At 42.0% G+C, this 17,582-nt stretch overlaps 1 protein-coding gene across 5 annotated transcripts in view; it reads left to right on the top strand.

Moving 5' to 3' along the window:
* Positions 1–17,582, top strand: part of PHACTR4 (phosphatase and actin regulator 4) — a 464,595-nt gene that overhangs the window by 366,955 nt on the left and 80,058 nt on the right. For all 5 annotated transcript variants that reach the window (XM_085647671.1, XM_085647667.1, XM_085647669.1 and 2 more), the window contains 4 exons: positions 4,574–4,730; positions 7,315–7,370; positions 10,881–10,942; positions 11,452–11,589. In XM_085647671.1, the coding sequence (XP_085503797.1) occupies positions 4,574–4,730; positions 7,315–7,370; positions 10,881–10,942; positions 11,452–11,589 (413 nt within the window). The remainder of the gene's footprint in view (positions 1–4,573; positions 4,731–7,314; positions 7,371–10,880; positions 10,943–11,451; positions 11,590–17,582) is intronic.

The raw sequence follows: 17,582 nt of genomic DNA, 5'->3' as shown, positions 1-17,582 counted from the left end.
ATCTCCTTCCCATATAACCAACACATTGTCTATGTAACGTTTCCATGTTTTTATCACCAACGGGTTACTGGGGTGTAGGATCTACTTCACTTCTAGGTGGTAGACGTACAAGCCAGCTATACTGGGAGCAAATCTGCTCCCCATGCTGGTCCCGTGCTTCTGAAGGTAGATGGTATCCTCATAAGTAAAGAAGTTTTTTGTAAGTGCCAGGAACACACATTCCATAACCACGTTATGTGGTATCCCCAATCGGTGGTGAAGAGTACCTCCTCAATGATAGTGTCTCATCATGTGGGAGACTGGTATACAGACTCTCCATGTCCAGTCCCATCAGGAGGTGTCTGTTGGGGTCAAAGTCAATTCCTTGGAGTAGCTGTAGGAATTCCTTTGTATCCTTCAGGTATGTATCAGTTTTTTGGACCAGTGGGCGAAGGAAAGCGTCCGCAAACTTTTGATAGTGGTTCTAGTATGGAATTAATGCCCGGTGCTATGAGGCGGCCTGGAGGTTGCGCAAGGTCCTTGTGGATTTTGGGAATGCTGTAGAAGTAAGGGGTCCTTTGTGATTTTTTTGGTGAGGAAACCAGCTTCCATTTTGGAGATCCAGTTGTGTGCTGTCGCTTCTTCCACCATGGAGGCTATCCGAATCCTGATGGATTCTGTGGGGTCTTCTCGCAGAACTTAATAGTTCCTGCGTTCTTCAATCAGTCTTCTGCATTCGTTGTCATCAGCAGTGGCGGTTTGTATGACAATTGCCCCCGCCTTTGTCTGCTGGCTTGATCACGATGTCACTGTTGGATGAGAGTTGTCGTATTGCTTCTTTTTCTTGCTTGGTTGTGTTATGGAAGGTATGGTTATTCACGGTGGTGATGTTCTCCACTTCTTTCATCACCGTGTTCCACGGAGCTGCGGCTCGGCAGTGTCCTGGTGTCGAGGTAACTTTGATATTTATGTGACTATAGGTACCCCTTCCCTCCCATTTTGAAGTGTCATGGGGCATTATCTGGGCGATATAAGAAACCCATTCAGCAATATACCTAGTGGGGTATAGTATACTGTGCATGTTAAATTTATGTGCACCACTTAGTAAGGATTATATGTAAATACACAGTTGTTTTGATTGCAGTGTAGAAGGGATCTCTTCTAGGTCCTGATGAGAAGCCAGAGGAGGGCTTCAAAACATGTCGACACAGGAGACATTGCTTATTAAAGCATAGTATCTCCATCTCATTCCCTACTTTTAACGATACCAGCTCAAAGGAACATTAACATTTATTTTTGCCACTGAGCCAGGTATTTTTTAATTTTTCAGCATTCGCTCACTTCTGACCCTTCCACTCACACTCCTTCACCACACATAGTATTGTTTTTCATAACCAGCGCTCCCTCGTAGTCATAGCACGCCCCACCCCGCAGTGGGGCGGGAAGACCCCGATGATGAAGCATGCCACCAAGGGTCCTTTTGGTGGGTGAGGGGTATTTAAACAAAGCTGTGTGCTTTCCACCATTGTAGGAGACACACGTAGTCTGGAGGAACACTTCTATACTTTCCCATAAGGGTGGATCCCTTTGTTTTTTTGACACAGGAATGTGTGACATGTCGTGTTTTCACTTTTGTTTGCACCAAAACACACAGCCTGCAATGGCAGTCTTGCATGTGCTTGGTGAGGGTGGCATAATTCGTGCTGCAGCCCTTAGGGGTCCTTTTTAGGACCTCAGGCACCAGGGGGGTAACATTTACAAGGGACTTACAGAAGGTCCCAAAGGTTTTGCCAGTTGGGGAAACTATTGTAAGTTCTGGGAAAGAGCTCTGGCAATGGGGACCTGGTTAGCAGGACCCCAGTGCACTTCCACTTGAAATCACATCAGCTACCAGGCAAGAAGTGGGGGTTGACCATGTGAAAAAGTGCTACTTTTCCACACAAGCAGATTGGAAAACAACTCCAGGAAAAACAACAAACATTCAATGTGATGCACAAGACTAACAGAACACGTTATCAACAACAAGCTATCACTAACCACCTCCTAAGATAAAACACCAAACTTGATCTGTCTGACTAGATCGCAAGCAGCTTCCAATTCAGCAAAAACTGTGAAAAGCCTTCTCCTAAGCACATGCTGGATCCATGGAAAGGAACGTTCTGAAAAATTCCGATGGTATGGAATTCTTCCCAACCAACATCTTTCATCAGACCACTCTTCAAGAAAAAGTGATTTCGACTGATCCAGTTGTTGCAGCTACAGATCTGCAAGTGCCCATTCCTGGAAAAACTGACGGAGAAGTCATTTTTTTCCCTACATCTCAGACTTTCTTGAGGAACATAATTGCTTTCGGACCAACTGTGAGGAAAGCGTTTTATTATATGGTGTGATTGTGCGACCTCACAGTATAATAAATTCACAATTCTGTACTGGATCCAGTCAGTTTGTTTTTATACATCTTAGCTGAACTGTGGATAGCGGTGGCGCTGAGCAGTCTGGCATTATCAAAGAAACAAGTATAAGCCGTTAAGAATTGCCAAAACAGTGGAATAAACGCAACTCAATAAACGTCCAAAACCAGTTAATTAAAGTAGGTTGTATTTTTAGCGTTATATAGACACATTAATGATAAAAGTCCATCTCAGGGTTCCAAAGGTATGAATTTTTCAAGAAAGGATAAATCACTGGAGTTCACTCAAATGCAGTAAATCATTGAAATTGACTGCAATAGCAGTAAACTTTCCAATCTTTTATAAAGTTTCAAACTACTATGCCGGCAAACTTGGGAGTACCAATTCCGGCAGAATGCAGGTCACAGGGACCAAGAAGTTCCAGGTACACATTTACCTCCTTGCCAAATTAATCTCCATTCTAGCGCCAGGTTCTATGTGTGAACTGCTAGACAGGTTAATGGAATGGTCCTAATGCAAGGGATGCGGGATGCTGAACATGCTGAGCAAGTGAGTGGGTTTTCATGAGGCTACCCCTCGGTCCACAAACACAGTGGGGTGAGTATGGGCACAGGGGTCGATGTCCCTCAAAGTCTGGTTGAGGTCCAGACAAAAGAAAAATTGTCACTGGTTTCCGGTTACAGAGAAACCCGTTGTTCCATTTAGCTAGTCATAACTTCCTTGGTGGGTGACCAAATTTCACTGTGACGACTGCCAGGTCCAGCAGACTCCAGTGCAGCTTTTGAGGGAGGGAACTCTGTCTCCCAGGTTGCACTTTGGTGGTCAGTGGCGACCAGGTGTTCTTGGCTACCAACTTAACAGTGCAGGCCTTTTCAGTTTTTGTGGCCCTGTAGCTGTAACAGTCAGCCAACTGACTCTTGGAGTCACTTTTCGTGTCTGGGGCTCGGAGATGACTTCCTTGAGCAGGGACCATAGGCACAGTCTTTTTGCTAGCCCAAGGAGCAGCAGGTGCGACCAGTGTTTGGTGTATCCTCTCTTTGCCAGCTCCAGGAAATAGCAAGGCAGTTCTCCTTCGATCCTCTCTCTGAGGTCTCGATGAGAGGGGTGCCACTTTTATGCCCACAACTAGCTCAAGGAGATGGGGTCGCTAACTAGCCAATCGGGATACCAGGTCCCTCCCACCTGATGAAAACTTCCTCTAAAATGTGGTGTCTTATACCAGAGTGCACTATCCCGCCCACTCCCAACATGATAGACCTCTTCTTTTGGTGTGCAGAGCTCCCTAGCTCACCCCGGAGGTGTGGTTACCTTGGACTACAACCTCTTGAAAAAATGGTTTGACAACAGCTTCTCCCTCTCTGTCCATGATGCCAGCCTGTCTGCAGAAACGAAAGAGCAGCCCAGTTTCTAATGTGACAACCATTTTCTCTTTAGGGCGGCTTCGCTTTGAAGCTGGTCTTTTGGTATTACACCGTGTTTGGCCTTCTTGCCCGGAGGAGGTCTTACCTTCTGCCTTGGCAGGTCCTTAGTGTTCCTTCCTGAGTCATTCACACCTCTTCCCTGGAGGGCAGAAGACTGTCTTGAGGACAGCAGATTGTGTGCAACCTTAAATGGTCACTGGAATACTCGGCAACAAAGTGGCAATTTCCTATAGTTGGCATTTGTTCATTAGTTACATTAAATTGAACAGCAAGTCTGGTTTAATGCAACAATTGCTTTGATACCTTGGAGGTCCGTAATAAACAGGTTATGTTTTATGGTCTTTTAAGAAAGGACTATATCATCGCCCACAGACACATACACCCTGACAATTGAGGTACCTCTCTTCCTGACCACGATCAATAACCACAAGTTAGGAGGCACCAAGTGACAGTAGGAACCTGTTCACTGACTGAGAGGTGCTACTCACTAACAATAGCCTATCCATTGACTTCAACAGGTGCCTTTGACAAACATCATTGATGTAAATGAGATGTAATAACATGCAACTTTTGTTTTTTTGAAATCCATTTAAAAAAATCATTTTGTGTCTGTGAATGGATTCCTTGTCTGTGGTTTTTAAGAGTCTCGCTTGTGAATACTTTGCACCCGAAAGGAACTTGGTGAAAGCTCCATATTCTCCATACACAGACATTTGCATGTCCTGTTACCCTCACTTCTCTTCAATCTCTCATCCCCACAAGGTTCTTTGGCTAACAAAGTGAAGCGGAAGGACACACTTGCTATGAAGCTAAACAGCGTACCAGCCTCTGAAGAGCCACAGGAAGTAAATGTTCTACCCCGGAAGAGCAAGGAAGAGTGGACAGAATTCAAGCAGCAAATTGGCACAGCTCTGAACAGGTATGTGCATGGCAGCTGTGCAAGTGAGTGCCATATCTGTTGTGCTTTTCAGCATCACACCATCTGCTTTTTCAGCTTGGTTGTCGTCGCTAGACTCCACAGAACACTGCTTCAATTCTCACACTGCTTTCCTTTTTGTGAGACTCCAGAGAACGCACACTCCTCTTCTACCACACTGCCCTCTTTACGTTTAGGATACTGAGAAACCTGCTCCATGTGCACCACACTAACACCTACATGGTGTGGATTCTGATAACTCTTCCTCATTCCTGCCACGGTCTCTTCCATATCCATGGACTTCCATGTACACTATGTAGTATCACTGTGCACTAGGTTTGCTAGAGACTTCACAAGTACTCTATTCTACAAATACTATTTCAACCACTCTGTATTCAGTACTGTCAGAACACCAAGGCACACCTCTTTACTTTTGCCTCTTAGTTCTCCGTGATGATGGACTTCTTATACCACTCTGTCATAGTTGCTTGAGGGCTACACCCTTCCACTACCACTCTGCGTTATAATAATGCAAAAAGGAAAATGCATCCTTGTGCAATTCCATGGTTTTGCATATTAATGTGTGTCTGGCCTTCATCTGGTTTTCTCCAAGTCCTGGCTGTGGAAAATCGAAGCTCAATGACAAATAACGGACTCAAATTTTATTTATCAATTGACCAAAACCCAATTTGGTAGAGGGTTGCGAAAAAGTAAGTGCACGCATATTGCTTTCATATCAGTTAAAAGGGTAATTAGAATCCAGTCTGTTTAAAACACATGCATTCTTACTTGATCAGGAAGTTTTACAACATGCATATGAAATCATGTTTGTGCCAATATGTCATGCATACATTAAAAGATGCCTTCTCAGACAAAGAATGGTTGCTGCTCATCTGTCTGGGAATGCTCTAAAGCAATCTATGCACAATATGAAGTGTGTTTTCCACAGTGAGACAGACTATTGGTGGTAAAGTTTGTATTTTGGTTCCTTAATCTATGCACTTTCAGCCTACAGGGCTCTGTTATGACTGGATTTTCTCTTACATGTAAAATGTCTTCCTGTCAACTCTTCTCTGTAGAGTTAGGTTGTTAACAATGCTTCTTGTTGATGAAGAGCCCATGAGGGGAAATTTGTTTTGCTGCTACTGGGCTTTATTTGTTGTGATGTAGCTTTTTCTAATCTGGAACAGGTCTAGCATAGGAGAAAAGCCAGAGGCAAACTGTCACTGCCATGACCCTTTATATACTAAACCTGCAGAACATCTTGTGGCCCCTTTCATTTTTTGATTTGATCCCCACAGCTACATGTACCATTAGTTTGTCCACATAATGCCAATAACGTGTTCATCAGAGCTGCAAAGTAACGCCTACCTCTTCATGCCCCCCAAGAGATCTGCATCACCGAGTTGGTCCAAAGGCTGAGGGTGCTTAAGTGAGGGGCCTTCAAGTAGAAATTCTTTGGCCTATTAGATTACCGCACTAGCTTTCAGAGACTATGTAGACCCACCCTTCCACCTGCCCCCACGCACGCACTCACACCTTTACTTCTGCTACTCCATCCTCAGTGCTAGTCACTCCTCTCCATCTCGGTCTGTCTCATCACTAAGACAGAGTCGCCCACTCTCCTTTCCATTTCTCTAATTTATTTTAAGAAAGAATAGATCTCAAAGCAAGTTAACAAAACATGTTCTGTTCTGTCACATTAAAAGGGCATGCAGTGATGTAATGTGTTACCTTCATGGTTGATCAGTTGAGTCAATGTACATTCAGGCTTATAGTGGTGTAAAGATGCATAGGTGGGGGTATTCTCCATATGGTTTGTGACTTGGAGACCTGTTCTCACTCAGAGTTGTCTGTTTGCTGTACGGAGTACACAAAGTGTTATCAGCTTGTTGTGGTGTATCCATTCAGGATGATGAGGTGGCAGATATACATTGTTGTAGGCTTGTGGTTAGCCTTTCCCTTCATGATTTTTGATTTGGAGTCATGTGTTCATTCAGGGATATGTGCTTGATGCTGTGTACCTGTTCCGATTTGTAGGTTTGCAGTGGTGTTTTCATTCAGCGTTGGGGGATTGTAATGGTGTGTACCAATCAGTGGTGTGGAATTCATGCAGTGTGGGCATTTGATGCATGGACGTGCATCACTACATGCATGTCAAGGTACAGGTGGTTTATAATGTAATGTGTACTCTTGTGGGTGTGCCACATACTATCCATGATTTTAAGTACGGAGTGAGGGTATAAAGAGTTTTTGGTGTGTAGTAGAATGTACGCTTCAGGTTTGTCTGGTTTTAAGGTGATGTGCACCAATCATGGTGATGTGTAGCTGAAAGGTCCAAGGCTTTGTAAGATGTATATCCTCTATATTTGTACATTCATCATGGTATGCAGACCAGAGTGTTCTTTACCATTAACATGTGGGTTTAGAGTCATGTATACATTTAGGTAATGGGATATGTTTTGATGTGATGTGGCCTTTGAATTTTCTGTTCTGATGGAATTAATGCAGGGCTATTTCCATGCTTGAGAACTTGTCCATTCTCTGAAACCCTGAGACAGTCATCTTTTTTTTCCTTTCTTTATAGACGGCTCAGTCAGAGGCCGACCGTGGAGGAACTGGAGCAGAGAAACATCCTGCAGCGTGAGTACTTATCAGTTCTTCTAGCGTGACTTGAATGATTGTGAATGAATACCAGTTATCCCCAAGAGATGCACTTCTGTACACCAATGGAGTGCGCTCAAACCTATTTGATTACCCCGTGGCATAGTGTTTGTATGCATTTAGTGGTCCAGATACAGTGCAGATGTGCTCTGGTATTATGGACTGGCTGGTACAGTTTTTGGGGTGCCATTGTGCAGATACTGGAATTAAATTTGTCATGTACACAATAGAACTCCTACCTGTATTAATGTTCAATCCTATTATTCAGATTCTGTTTCTCACATGAATAGTATATGTCCCATTTCCAGAAGTAGTTTTATGACCTTGTACAAAATAATAGAATTCAGAGTACTGTTCTTTTCAACCACAAATACACCTTATAAAAGAAAGACTGGTCCACAGAAGGGCCTAGTAATTATGCAAATCTTTGGCAGCATAGTACCTCATGAAACCTTAAAGATTTTTAATTACTCATGACTTTATCTCTCACTTTCCTATTTTTTAATGGCATTTTAATTTGTGGTTGTGCATGTGTTTCAGTGTTTATATTTTTACACTGATGGCTGTTTCCCTTTCATTGGGGTTTTATCAAATCAAGCTTTATTCGACTATTTGTAAAAATAATCATAAAAGCACATTAAAAAACAATTTAAAAATGGCATGTTAAAAAGGATTACGTTAACCGGAAGAACTGAGTAAGCAGCAGCGTAAAAGAGCTAATAGTTATATTATACAATTTAAGTCAGATGATCACATAGAGATGGCCTTTCTACAGGAATAAACAGACTTTAAAAATGTAGAGACAGATAAAATTATAAGTTCTTCCCCGAGGGATTGCATGACTATAAATGCAGGACGACATTGTCGCAGACCAAGTGATCTAAACACCAGGAGTATCCATCTTTTCCTCTGTACTAGGTAACATTTACAAAAAAATATAAATCATGCTTAGTGGACTGTGCTGATAACTCATCACATGGGCATCTAATTAACTGTCTAGACCAGTCGTTTCTGACTGGGAAGCTAAGTGATCTATGAATGATGCCCAACCTAAAGCGTGTGAGCAAGAATCTTTCATAATCAGAGGTAACCAATTTTAAATAGGGATGCATCTTAAGAGTAGTCAAAGTATGTTGGTAGGCAAGCCCTGTAATTTTAGTAATCTCTAGATTAAATCCAATGTTTTCAACAAGATGAAGACAGCTATGTTTAAAAACTTTCCTATTTACATTGGTCATGGTGGTGGGGTTATCAAAGTATTCCTGGTGGCCTAATTTACACAAAAAATCTTTGACATATTTCAGCCATCCTATATGAAGACCCCCAGCTAGACCGCAACAATCGCTAATCATTTGGCGATTTAGGATGGTCTTCTCTGAAGTACATATGCGATACCAGAGAAGAATTGGTTGGATGCTAATGACATCCGCTATATGTGGCATACCAAGTTCCGTGTGACAGTTAAAAGTAGAAACACTCTCCGGGACGGCCAGCAAGAATCTGAAAAATCTATTTTTCTCCGTCTGAAGAGCAGTCACGTCTGCAAAACCACAAATGCCCGCCCGGTAGGTCGCAATAGCAACACATTTGGCTTTATAAATTTGAAGTAATTCTGGGGGAGGGCGTTTACCCAGTTTCCTACTGAAATTGATCAGGGCTGTCAGTACCTTTGAAAATAACATTCTCCTTAGCTTGACGTCCAGGGACCATGTGCCAGTATGATCGAATAAGACCCCCAGGTAGGAGAAGGTGTTGGAACATTCTAAACGGTTCTTCTCTAAAAAGAACGCACAGCTATTCTTGCTCCCTGAACCGCATTTTAAAATAAAAGTTTTGGAGGTGTTAACTGAAAGGCCCAAGTTAGACATAAAATTGGCAACGCTGGATATTGCTTTCTGTAAGCTATTTGGGGTGCGAGCCATAAGTCCCGCGTAGTCTGTGTACAGAAGCGCAGTGAGTGAGCGCTTCCCCCCCCGATGGTAGGTCCTGGCATTCGTCTTTCAAAACCTTTCCTAAGTTGTTGATGTACAGAGTAAATAGGAAAGGTGCCAGGACACAACCTTGGGGTTTTATCAGTTATTATAGGTTTAAATCTAAAACGGGATGGTAACGTTTCGGAAATACTGTACACATACCAGATATATAAACAGATTGACTATGGCAGCTTTCTGTTTATCATTTCCCACTCAGTTTTGCGATATAGTTCACAGTTAACACTTATTATAAAATGACCAGCGGCATTTAACCAATCACCTTGCAGGAAGTTTGCAGATTTTCCATTTGTCTCTGTTTAAAGTAGAGGGTGCTGATGTTTCATTAAACAAAATGGGATCCAGAAATGCATTAATATTAAAAGGCTTAGTGGAAAGGAAATGTGGGAGAAAGAATTCTTGTTACACCATCTACTGATTTTCACACATTCTGCATTTAAAGTTTTCAGCAAACCACATTCACATATTGCTCTATGCCACACTGCATAATTGCAGTGAAAGACCCTGCCTCACCATCTCCAAATCTGAATAGGGACCCGTGATTTTTAAAGGAAAAACCCTTAAACTGCAAGAAACGAAAGACAACCACCTAAAAAACAAAATGGCTGTGTGCGTCTTGAAATGGTTATATCTCTGCCTCACCTCCAAAGTTGAAATCCCCTGTGAACTAGTTGTCTTCTGTTAAGGAATTGTTATTGGGCAATCCCAGAACTAAGCCCACACATCTTCATGAGCAATTCCAGCACCCTCTTCAGGATGCTCATGTGAGCATCTTTCTTCTATTCCCATCTCCATCTTGTTGTACTCAGTCATCCCATTTCAAATGAATAATAAGAACATGATGTGGGCAGTAGGTAATTCAAGGAGCACTTTGACATCTGACCTTGGCTTTCATAAGTGTTGAAATAATGGTATGCCTTGTAAAATGTATCCACCATGATGTCATTATGTCAAGGTGTGAAAGTGTTAGATTAATTAGGCAAAAAGTAGATAGGTTCACCAGTTATAATTGGTAAATAGGTGGCACTGAACAACAAGAATTTCCTAACTTGTAACTCGTTAACAGTGATTAAATAGCAAATTAAAAAAGTATAATAGCTAGGCCATTGGTGAGGATGGTGTTAAATATCTTTTGATTGTCTTGCTTATCAAGCTTTTCTATACCCATAAAAACATGTCTAGTTATTAAGCTCACGCTGAGAAACAAAGTATGAAGATCACAATTCAGCATTTATATAAATAAATGCTCAAACCAGCAACTACAAATGCCAAAGAGCTGTTGCTAAGCAGCTACAATTGTTTCATAAATGTGCTGTGTAATTATTCTTCCTGTGCATGCTGAAGTTGTTACTGTAAGCCGCACAATTTAAGGGGCAGTGCCTGTGAGTATGTGAGATTTTCCTCATAGGTTGAGGCAGAGGAAGTCACCTGTATGTCCGTGTTTGCTATGACATCTGTAAACAGTCACACCTGACATTTCCTCTTAATTTGTTTTTAGCTAAAAATGAAGCAGACCGCCAGGCTGAGAAGCGTGAGATTAAAAGGCGGTTGACGAGGAAGGTAAGCGGCATTTTGGAGCCTGTGTAGTCCTGCTGCCAGTCAATATATTGTAGAGGAGGGCAGGTGTTGAGTGAAGTGCCTCTTGAGTTGAGGGAGTATTTAGTTGGGTGCTCCTTATTCAACTGTCGCAGTTTTAGGACAGATGGAGTGAAAATACTGTATTATTCATGTGTGGCTGATTGGCTAGCTTCTTGTAGCCAGAATGCATGTCTTATGAACTTAAACACACATCTTTTTTTTACCCGAGCCCTGTCTGTGTTGGAGCGGTTCTCTGAGGCATAGTCTTGGATCTGGATAGGTATGCCCCTTTTATGATTTATAGCCATCCATCATGTTCAGAGCTTCAAGTTCCTTGGTTCACTCAATATGCTCCAAAACACCCACATGCAAGAATCAAATGTAAGCCTGCCCGGCAACTGGAGCTACTTTGCAGTACAGTGTAGCATTCCAGAAATAGGACAGTCTCTCTCCCGCTGGTGTCTTAGTTCTTATATTTTCTTTATATTCAGCTGAGTCAAAGACCGACAGTGGCAGAACTGCAGGCAAGAAAAATCCTGAGGTTTCACGAATATGTGGAGGTGACGGACGCACAGGATTATGATCGCAGAGCTGACAAACCGTGGACTAAGTTAACACCAAGTGATAAGGTAGGAGAGAAGCCCATGTCTTCTATCCAATATCTGCTTCACAGAGTATTTTATTGCTTTGACCTTGTAGAACAAAAACAGCAATCTTTTGTTCATGCTGGCTCTTCCAAGTTTTTCTACACAAATACATCTTTGCACTTCTTCCAGAAATGTTGTTGCTGTAAACTGCTGCTTGTCTTAGACTGTGACCTGGCCAGCTCAGTCACCGGTCTTCAATTTTTCCATGGCCAGAACCCCAATACAATAAGTGTATGTTGGATGGCAATCTTTTATTTTTCCAGTCCATTCCAATGCGTCTTCGCAGAGCTTCTTCTATTTCAGAGCCATCTGGTTCTCCATTTGCCACCCTTTTTCACTTTTCAAATCCTAAGGCACCCTCACAATTCTGGTGCCTCATCAGTCTTTTTGGTTGATCATCTTTTCTCCATATATATGTTTCGCATCTTTCCTAGAACTCTGTCTTCATTCAGCCATCTCTGTCCTAATTCTCTCTGACACCTTACTACTACAGGACCTCTGATTGTTAATGTTAACGGAATTTATACAGCGCACGAATACGCTACTCCAGTATTGAAACTTTTATAGATCCACCTGTTTAAATCATTCCCAGTTGTCGAGATGGGAGTCCCTGGTACCATATAATAGTAATAAAATGTTAAAGATAGAGCAGGTAGGCCCTTCAATTTGGCAACCTATGATAATCTATTTAAAAAAGAGACCAAACTTATACTTCAGGCAATCAGGCTTTACCCTCCAGAACACTCCTGAGAGAAGCTCCAGTCCCTCAGATTTTCTACTGCACGTCGTACTAAGGAGCCTCCACTGAGCACTGCTCAGTAGTTCTTTGCTACTTGGATACTTTCAATAGAATATTTCCAATACTCTGGTGCTGTGAAAATATTTAGTTTTTACCCACAGTGTTTTCCTCCATAGGAATCTGATTTCATTTAACCAGCATGTCAGACAAGGAGAAGAAGTCTCTTCAGAGTCTGCAATACCTTTGGTAAAAAGAGACTACACTCTGAAGATCCGCACCAAGACTGCATTTATTGCCTCTACCCGGATCATTCTGCCAAGCACTGTAAGTTATGTCGTACCTTTTCAACCAAAGCTTTGAAGGAAAGAGATGGAAGGCTGCTTACTGGTTTCAAAAGCTCAAAACTAGAAAAAAGCCAGTTTCGGACTCTAATAATCGGAACTCTTCTTCGTCCTCTAGAAGATCCCATAAGAGGGAGAGATCACCTCTTTCCAGATCCTCCTCTGAGCTACCTAGAAAAGCCTAAATAAAGACCACTCTTGGGTCTTCCAAAGGCCGCAGTCCTTCAAAATCTCCTCACAAATCTAAGTCTACTTCTTCAAACACGGACTGAAAAGAACCTACTGCCTCTTCCGAAAAGGCTAATAAGTCATCCTCTGAGCCGCCTACTCCACCTCCTAAGGCCAGTCATTCATTCAACAAGCCTTCCTTGCCACCGCCTGCCTACAGATAGTTGATGAGAACATCATCGTCAGCGCAGTCAACGCGTACAACCGCATCATTGACAGTGATGACAGTTACAATCACTGCGTTGTCCACCACCACCACCACCTCGACTACGGCATTGTCATCTATGACTAGTCGTCGACGCTGAAGATTTCCCTGATCCAATCATCGACATCACCATCAACGGCTCCTCCGCCAGTGCCGATAACCCTACCGACGACAGTGATACGGATGACTACACAGCTGACAGCAGATAAGATGTTAGCAACACCGTCAACAGAAAGAATGGCAAAACATTTTTTTTAAATCTAGTTTTTAATCCCAGAACACACCTCTCCAAGCAAAGTGACAGCCCTTATTCCAACTCATCTCTTAGGAGAAGAAGACTCTGATGATGATGGGCCCTTTGGGGTCGCACGCAGGTCCTCAGAGTTGCATGTTAAATGTCAAGAAGAAGAGGCGGACTATGATGAGGAATATGAACAGCATTATATTCTTCCCATGACTAGTATCAGCAGCCATTCCAGGAGGAGATGGTTTGTCTACCAGGCTATCTGGTTTCTGAATTGCAAGTTATGCTTTCAGATTATAGAAAGCGATTTCCATCTACTACACCTACTGCGCCACAGGCATCCACATCTACCAGATCACCCGCTGCTCAACCATCCACTCCAGCGCAAAGACCAACGTCATTGCTTATATCAGTATGGCAAACAACACTGACAGCCCTGCTCCAGGATCCAGATACCCTCTGATGATGAGAGAGAGGAAGGGGAGCTCTGTGACACCCACACAGAATGGGACGAATACCTCATCCCTATGCCTTCATCTCAATCACCCATCCCAGTGACTCACCACTGGAAGATATTGGGGGTTTTCATAATGTTAGACAGTGGCGCTAAAAGATTGTCCCCATAACCACCAAACAGATGGACTGTTTTTTATATGATTTTAAGGAGCCTTTCCAGAAAAGCAGAGGACCCATGCCCATTGTCCACTAGATTTGGGAAGTGTCATGAACTATAATGGGGTTGCCCTGTGTCCCTCAGAACCTGGGTATGCAGTTAGTTATAAACTACATCTAGTTCTGTCGGGTACCACAATTCTATCCAAAGAAGTGTGAATGATGTTGAACTTACAACATCAATGAGAAAGGGTCAATAAATGATCCCTTTGTGAAACAAGAGGAGAAAAGGGGGAGTGGGGTTTCTATTTGCAGCAAAACTTTAAATTGTCATCTCCTTTATTCATAAATGAAAAAACAAATGTCCCCTTTTCTGAAGACCATTCTAAAGAACATGCATAAACCACTGAAAACAACACAATCAAGACACAAAACGTTTTTCTCATTTGGTAGATTAATTTGTCATATACCAAACATTGCATCCAGCACAACAATTCTGTTTGCTTTCTGTTTTTTCAATATGCTGCCCATAATATATTAAAATATTCATTAAATCAATATAAAAACATTCATTAAATCAAAAAGACATGTACATTGTGAAAATAAAATATTTCCAGTGCATACACATACAAAACATGGAAAAAATGGTAACATAAATGTCTGATGTCCATAAATGTCTGGACCCAAGAGGGTGTTTACTGCAAGGAAAATAAAGATGGTGAAATCAAAGTCACATTGATGTGGATCAGTTGGTAGGACGCAATAGTGACTTGTAGCGGTTTGGTTGTCCTTTTAAAATGAATCTCTTTCAAGTGAGTGTCCACGATGGGTACCCCTTCTGTTTAGTTTTTAAACCACTGCATTCAATCCACACAACACTAATGTAAGGTATGATTTCCTTACAGGCTGTCCCTTAGGCTTTTTTTACATTCTCATTCGGACTGCAAATACTTCTTACAGCATAATACTAATTGCAACGACTCTGAAGTCATTTATGCCATACAGTGCACCTGTAGCCTGCTTTATATGGGTCAAACAAAACAAATGGTGAAGACACGGGTTCTCCTGCATTGTAGCAGGATTAGATGTCCAGTGCAAAGAGCTCCCTTGGCTGAGCGTTTCCACACCAAGGACTAACCAGTTGACAGTTTGAAATGATGGGTGCATGAGACAGTGACACTAAACCCTAGGGGCGGGGACATAACATCTCTATTGTCCTTAAGGGAGTGCAAGTGGATACATATTTTGGATACGGTAAATCTGGGACTCAGTGAGTTCGAGGAAATAAACATGCAGGCAGGAATGCTTAGCAATAGTTGGTTGTAGAGTGTAATGAAGGCTGCAATTACTGACTTGTTATGGAACTATGAAGTTCTGATTGTACAATATATCCATAATGTTTCTGAAAGTCTTTTCAGTCAAAATGTTTCTGAAGCTCTCCTTTCTGTCTTGTCATATGAAATAGACTTGAATGTAGGGCATGGCTTAGTATATTGCGTTTGTAAATCCAAGTATTGAACTTCACAGTTCCAAGAGTCCTTTTGTTAGAATGTTATGTCCATTATCATTTTGAATGGCCAAATGCTATCATTTTATAAAGAAAAAGAAAAAAATTCATGATATTTCTTTAGCCTATAAATAGACAGGGAGTACGTTACAAGCTCAAATATGTAGATGTATTCACCGCTCTTGGAGGCCTACAGTATGATTGGGGTAGACTTATCGTAAAGCAATTGGACGGGGGTGACCTCCCATTACTACACCGACAGAATGGGAAGCAACTAAACAGCAACTGCTAACACTGCTCTTGTTAGCCTTACTAAATGGACAGAGTCCTCCTTTGATTATACACTCAAACTACAATTTCTGATGATTATATTTGTTATTAGAATGGGCTGTTTCCTCCCATGATTACATACACTGGGAGCCATAGGAAATAATTCCTAATATTGTATTCCTTCAAACCCTTTTTAGTTTCCTCTGTCCGGGTTTTCTATTCGACCACTGGAACATCAGTGCAGGAATGCTTTTCCTGACATTATCACGCTTTCCTCAGTGCGCACTTCGACCCTGGGGCCACTGCTAGGTTATATATTCCTCCTGGCCTTTTACCTGTCAGGCATTCACTACAGAGGAACAGATGCAAGCTTGCACCTGCACTATAATGGTAAATGGTTTTGAAAATACTTAAGATGGCTTTAGGTTACGGCAGAATTCAATCACCAGGATATTGCTAATTTAGATTAACTTGGAGCTGCACCTTTTTTAAATGGTTTTCATTTAAAACGGCATTTATCGATACATTTTGGCACTGCATGATTTTACGATAGTCCAGCTGCTTATATAATTCCCTATCAGTTGGATCTGCTGCAAAAAGAATTCCCAGTCAGCTGGGTCGCACAGTTAGTCAGTTTACCTCATAGCTGACTACGTGCACGTTGAGGCGAGTCACGGACCGTGTATATAAATTGCTAAAAGCGGCCGTCTCCTCACCTGAATTCTGCTCTTGTGGGGGCTATAAGGCATGGACAATTATTCGAGAAGCCCAGTTTGTGAATATTTTCTATGCTTCATTGTAGAATCTACACAGAAGGGGCAACCCCTTTCCCAACTGAGCATAGCTAGATAAATCTCTGCTGCACTTCACTGCTGTCACCAAGCAGCAGGAAAACCGTTACAGACTTCTGTGCATGCTCCCTCTACAAGGACTATTTCAACCTAAACAGCACTGTTAACTGGTGTGTCATTCCCACTCCAGGATATTTGCAGAGCAGCTACCTGGAAAGATATGCATACCTTTACATAACACTGCTGCCTCGATTTGACTCCTCAAGGGGATATAGCAGTAGGCCAAGCGTTTCTAAGACATCTTTTCCAGTAAAGGTGAGCTACCAACCTATTACTAGTTCTGCACATTGCCTATAACAGAATGTCTTTTCTGTCTTTACAGCATACTGAAATGTTCACATATTTTGAGCAAAATATTATAAGAGATGTTCATGGTTATGTCTTTGTTTATTCTATGTAAAAGGAATATCTCTATAGAATTGTATTCCTAACAACTCACAGTTCCATGCGCCTCGTTCACTGCTGCTTTATACTCTGATTCAAGCATTTGAATCTATGAAAGTTCCAATACTGGAGTAAGAAAATAAGTTACTTACCTGTAACTGGAGTTCTCCAGTATTGGACTCTTTCATAGATTCACAAGCGACTCACTTTAAGTGGTTCTTTGGCACTCGTTCCATAGAAAATCTGAGGGACTGGTGCTTCTCTCAGGAGTGTTCTAGAGGGCAGAGAGCTTGATTGTCTGAAGTATAAGTTTGGTCTCTTTTTTTAAATAGATTATGATAGGTTGCAACATTGAAGGGTCCAGGGCCTCAAGCTCCATCTTTAACATCTTATTACTATTGTATGGTATCGGGGACTCCCATCTTGACGACGGGAAATGATTCAGGCATGGGAAGCTACGAAAGATTCCAATACTGGAGAATTACAGTTACAGATAAGTAACTTCTAATCTTCCTCTGTTGTAACCTCCCACTGCCAAACTGTGTCTCCTTTCTTTCCATGTCTGTGTTTCTCATCTTACCCATCTTTCTCAAT

This window comes from Triturus cristatus, chromosome 3_2 (genome assembly GCF_964204655.1).
Source record: "Triturus cristatus chromosome 3_2, aTriCri1.1, whole genome shotgun sequence".
Classification (NCBI taxonomy): Eukaryota; Metazoa; Chordata; class Amphibia; order Caudata; family Salamandridae; genus Triturus; species Triturus cristatus.
Note: the sequence above shows the minus strand (reverse complement) of the source record. Positions and strands in the feature narration are given on the sequence as shown.